The following is a 5,512-nucleotide window of genomic DNA, read 5'->3' as shown; positions in this document are numbered from 1 at the left end:
TGCATGTGTGCACACGCACAGACACACAGATACAAATTATTTGCACATCATAATGGCATAAATGTAAAAAAAGAAAAAAGAAAGTTCGTGTTTCCCTGTTTAGGTGTTTTTACAGGTGGTTTGTTATATTTTAATCTACAGGTAAATAAAATGTGCATGCCACACTCAGTATGGTATTTTTAATTAAAAATGTCAAAGCTGAACCAAAAGTATAGTGACCTTTATTATAACTATTATGAAGCCAGTGAGTGGAAACTATTTCAGATATTCCTGAAATATTCCTAGCAGTTTAACTTCTAGACATGGATAGTTTTCAGTGGTACTGTAAAATTTGCAATTAAAGGATTCACTCGGCCACATTTAAACATGCACATGCCCTAGTCTCCATGCATCAGCGGATAACAAGGTGTTCCAAATTGCTGCTGATGGACCCTCACCAGCCTCACTCCGGATCAATTTTACATGAGTCATAAAAACTAGGGAAGAGGAGGAGGTTGAACAAAAAAGGTTGAAAAAAAGAAGTCCTGGGCTAAAGTGGCAGCAGAACCAGTGCCACAGTGTACATCTGGAACTACAATTAATGTACTGTCCTTCCGCTTCCACATTAATCTCCCCAATTTTCCGGAACTCAGGGGAAACGTATACCCTGACAGGCATTAGAGAAGAGATCCCCGCAAAGCCCATAGGGGTTTTAGCCCCTCTCTCTGACCCCTTCCCCCCTAAACCACTGCCCTCGCCTGCCAAGATCCCCTCTAAAAAAACAAGATTTTAAAGGTATATAGGGAGACATGGATGCCGTGGGTAATACGATGAGGATATCGTTTTGGCAGGCACTAAAATAGCACAAGATATCTATGAAAAATTCTCTCCCCTACAATCTGAGCCAGAGGAATTTCAAGCTGCACCTCTATTATTTTAGAAAAGCAAGTGGGCAACATCATAATGCATTGCGGAACAGGACTTAAGTCAGCTGATGAAGATATGGCGATGTTACCTGAATGACTTTGCTGCAGTATTGCCCCCCACGCTCAGACAGGTACTTTAGCATGGCCTCGGCCTGCGCTTGCTCCCTCAAAGACTCATGATGGAAAAAAGCAGCCACCCGAGACAAAGGCAGATCAGCCTGCTCAAAGATCTTAGCCTAAAACACACAACATGCACAAATACAGTTATGCCCTCAAACGGCCCCCCCCCCCCCCCCCAAAAAAAAAAAAAAAAAAAAAAAAAAACACAACTGTACATTATTAAAGAAATTTTGGAAGATTAATTTCCAAAACTGCCACTGTTATGTCACAGGGTAAGAGCCTTACTCAATTCTGCTAGAACTTGTATATGCCGTCAGAAATTAATTATTTTATTAGACTATTTTATGACTTTCCTACTAATTATGCAGAGCATAATTGTAATAGTTATATATTAAGTTCAAGCAGATTGTTTTAAATATACAAGAACACATGAACAGCAACAAAGAATTACAATACATACAATACATGAATACAGAGTATTTATTATTTTTTTATTATATATATATTTATTACTTTATTATGAGTAATAAAGATAATGGCTGTGGATAATGTTAGGGAGGCTGAAGACTTTATTTCTTTTTTGTCCAAAAGTGGAAAAACAGAAGCTCATTAAACCATATCAAAATGTCCAGCCCTAATATGATCTCACAGAATCCCATACCTTCTGTTTGCGCACACATCTGTTTTAATACACTTTGCTTCAGCAGCTAGCTCTGTTACAGTTCTGTCATGTTCTGTTCAAAAGCTCAAAATGAGAAGGAATTATGGATCTAATAAATAGGCAAATATTATTATGCACACCTAAATAATTTATCCAAGGGAATCCACTTCATGAGTTTGAGGACCTATGGTTTAAAAACAACTTTAGCTTTTTTTCTTAACTAAAAACCTCACAGTAAGACAAATTGTAATAAAGCATAAAACCTTGCAAAAGAGATTTTTAAACTCGCTGAGGTTTACCGTTAGTGAGACAGTACAGAACAATCAAAAACTAGAACGAAAAGATTGAAGAATGCACAGTGAAATTTTCGGTTCAGTTATTTTTGCAATATGAGTAAACCTTGTGCAATATGCGCCATTCTCTGTGTAATATGGGTAAAAGTGCAATAAATGTAACTTTTGTGCAATATGCGTAAATTGTTGTGCAATATGTGTCTTTTTGTAAAGTGTATAAAGTATGTAAAGTGTCATTTGTGTATCTTGTCAAGATGTGATTTGTGTGTGTGTGTTTGTTTGTATTAACTTCTGCAGACAAGTTTAACAACACACTAGGCTTTTGTGGGAGTAAGTAGAACTTACATGACAACACTGTTGATTTCCAAAGCATATCCAGAGTATTGAAGGCCTTCATACTTTAAACAGTTCATTTTCTTTGTGATTAAATGGTGAGCTGTGTGCACACAAGACAATAACTTCTTGTTTCCACAAGAAAAAAAAAAACTTGTTCCCACAAGATGTATATATTTTTTAAAAATCACACCTTTTGGGACTTTATGGGCTCTGTTGGTAACAGAAAGGAATATACTTTTTATGAAAATAAAAGAACTAACCTACACAGGCAGAAACATATCTGCGTAAAGCATCAGGCTGGTTTTAGATTTCTGTTGCGCAACATTCTCTCTGTGTGTGTGTGTGTGTGTGTGTGTTTACTCTGTAGTTACTGGATTAGACACTTACCAGCGCTTCGAGTCGGTAACCAAACCCCATCATTGAAGTTGAAACCCCACATAACGCTTCCTCAACGAGCGCGGGGAAATTCTGCTTGGCTTGGCTTTGCAGCAGCGCGCGGTGTTCTCTACACGCGGGTACACTGCTTCTCACTCTCTTCCCGGCTGGTTCCGACATGCTCGAGCTAAAACGTTACAGCGAGCTAAAGCTTAGGTTTCTAAACATCTACACGCACTTCGTCGTGTGTATTTTATAACGCCTTTATAAAGTACAGTTAAACTAAAGTTTAAAATGCGAAAATAAAGTTAGAAATGTCCGCTCTGTCTCCACCCGACTCGACTTGGTGAAATCGTTTCCAGGTCATTTGTACAAGTTCATCCGACACACGCTGATGAAAATGAGACGCTGGTGAAAAGAACGAGAACCGAGAAAAATCACGAGTAGTCCCAGTTAATACGTGTTTAAAAAAAAAAAAGATATAATATTATATATTATTATAATGTATTTTAATATAATATTATGTATAATACTACTAATAATAATTTAAGTATATAAATATTTTCAAATATGTACATTTAAAAATATTTTAAACACAGGTAAGGTGTCCTTGATAAAACATATTATTAACTAATTACTAATTCACATAATTTATAACACTGTTACTATTTAAATCTTCTGTACCGCTTTATCCTGTACACAGTGTCGCAGATGGCCTGGATCCTATCCCAGGAGACTTAGGGCATGAAGTGGGGTACACCCTAGACAGGGTGCTAATCCATTGCAAGGCACACGTACACACTCACATGCTTATACACACACTACGGGCAATTTGGGAACACCGACTTAACCTAATCTGAATGTTTTGGCGCAAACGGCATGCTGGTGTGGTGGTTAGCACTGTCGCATGGCACCTCCAGGGTCCGGGTTTGATTCCCAGCCAGGTGGGTTTCCTCTGGGTACTCCAGTTTTCTCCCACAGTCCAAAGACCTACAGATTAGGCTAATTGGCATTCCCAAATTGCCCATAGTGTGTCCTCTGTGATGAATTGGCACCCTTTTCAGGGAGTACCCCGCCTCATGCCTTAAGTCTCTTGGGATAGGCTCCAGGCCCCTGCAACCTTGAATACAGGATAAAGCGGTGTAGACGATAAGTGTGTTAGTGAATGTCTTTGGACCCAGAGAAGGACCCAGAGCACCTGGAGTTTATTAGGAGAATATTTTTTTAAGGTTTTAGACTGTCCAAGTCAGTCACCAGACCTTAATTAAAGTGAGCATGCATTTTACCTCCTGATAATGAAACTGAAGGGAAAAAGCAACAAACAACTGAAAGAAGATGTGATATGTTAAGTTGGTGTTTGATGGTGGCTGAAGTCACATCAGTTCCAAATGTCCATTAGATTTCTAGATCTGGTGACTGAGAAGGTGATTATTTATATCATTCTTATTCTTTCCAAACCGTTCCAAAAGCCCCCATGCCCTATGGATGGTGGTGGCATCATCCTAGAAGAGACCACAGGATAAAAATATTTTATCATTACACTAATACACAAGCAATGTGTTCATTTAAACTGTGCCCTATTTACAGCAATTTTATTTTTACTCTTACCAATCACTAGCTAGCTGTGCAATTTGTATGATTAAGTTTAAATTAATGTTAATTGTTAAATATACTGCCCAGACAAAAACAAAATGTCACACACTGATATTTCATTGAGTCACTTTTGCTTTGATTATGGCTGTGGCATAATTTGGATAAGCTTTTGAAATGTCCAGAAACGCATTAATTTCTCTTCCAGAGCTTGTAGTAATTATAAGAGAGCGGAGAGCTGCATAAAGCCTTCTCCAGCACATCCCAAAGATTTTCAATGGGGTTGAGGTCACTCTGAGTTCTATGTATGAAAATTATGGTAAAATAAATCCTGGTATTGTCATCTTGGAATATGCCCATGCTACCAGGGAAAAACATAAATCCATTGATTAGAAAAAAAACTAGTCTTTAGGTATATTCAGGTTGTCAGCTGTCCTCTTTTTTGGCCACATAATGTTGCTGAATTTGACCTGACCAACAGAAGCAGCACCAGATCATAACACTACCCCCACAGATTGTATGGTAGGCAATCAGCATGATGGGTGAATCACTTTGTCTGCCTCTCTTCTTACGCTGATGCACCTATCACTTTGGACTAGAATAAATCTGGACTCATAAATCAGACCACATAACATTTTTCAACAGTCCACAGTTCTAGTTCTTTAAGATCTCTTTCCATAATTACCAAATTAAGGAAAGACTCTTACCTATTTGCTTAGTCAAATCCAAGTGGTGACTTTCTATTGACTGTTCAGTGTATTAATGCCCTAATTATAATATATTATCATTTAATAAGTACCAACTCATTACTCCACATAGTCTAAAACTAATAATGAACTGATTGTAAAAATGTGTATGTATAATTATGAATACTGTGATGTCTCTAGTGTTATGAATTTCTAACAGTCACAAGTTTATGCCCCGCTTTATTTCAGGATGGAGGACTTTGCATTATTTTGTTCTTTGTAATTTCACTAGATCTTTTTTGTCTTATTCATTTTAGTAGATAGAAAAGAGAAAGATTTTAGAATGAACAAATGTTTTTAGCTGTAACTAAACCTCATATTAGGACTAACTAGTCTCACAGATGTTTCACAACATTATACTGTATGTACTTGTCATTCTAAAGAAGAAAAATTGTTGTAATTTTTGGTAGATTTGGAAGAATTGTAAAAAAAAAAACTCTGCTTCATATAAGGTCATGTCACATTGTGTCCCTTGCAAGTGATCTT

The 5,512-nt window shown here is 37.3% G+C and overlaps 1 protein-coding gene across 1 annotated transcript in view; it reads right to left on the bottom strand.

Moving 5' to 3' along the window:
• Positions 1–3,041, bottom strand: part of zgc:172145 (Ferritin light chain, oocyte isoform-like) — a 3,613-nt gene extending 572 nt beyond the window's left edge. The window contains exons 1-2 of the mRNA XM_053486695.1: positions 2,703–3,041; positions 995–1,141 (exon numbers count right to left, since the gene is read on the bottom strand). Of these exons, the coding sequence (XP_053342670.1) occupies positions 995–1,141; positions 2,703–2,870 (315 nt within the window). The 5' untranslated portion in view covers positions 2,871–3,041. The remainder of the gene's footprint in view (positions 1–994; positions 1,142–2,702) is intronic.
• Between the last annotated feature and the right edge of the window lie 2,471 nt (positions 3,042–5,512).

The sequence above is a fragment of the Clarias gariepinus genome, chromosome 2 (assembly GCF_024256425.1).
Source record: "Clarias gariepinus isolate MV-2021 ecotype Netherlands chromosome 2, CGAR_prim_01v2, whole genome shotgun sequence".
NCBI lineage: Eukaryota > Metazoa > Chordata > Actinopteri > Siluriformes > Clariidae > Clarias > Clarias gariepinus.
This window is presented reverse-complemented; position numbering and strand designations above follow the sequence as displayed.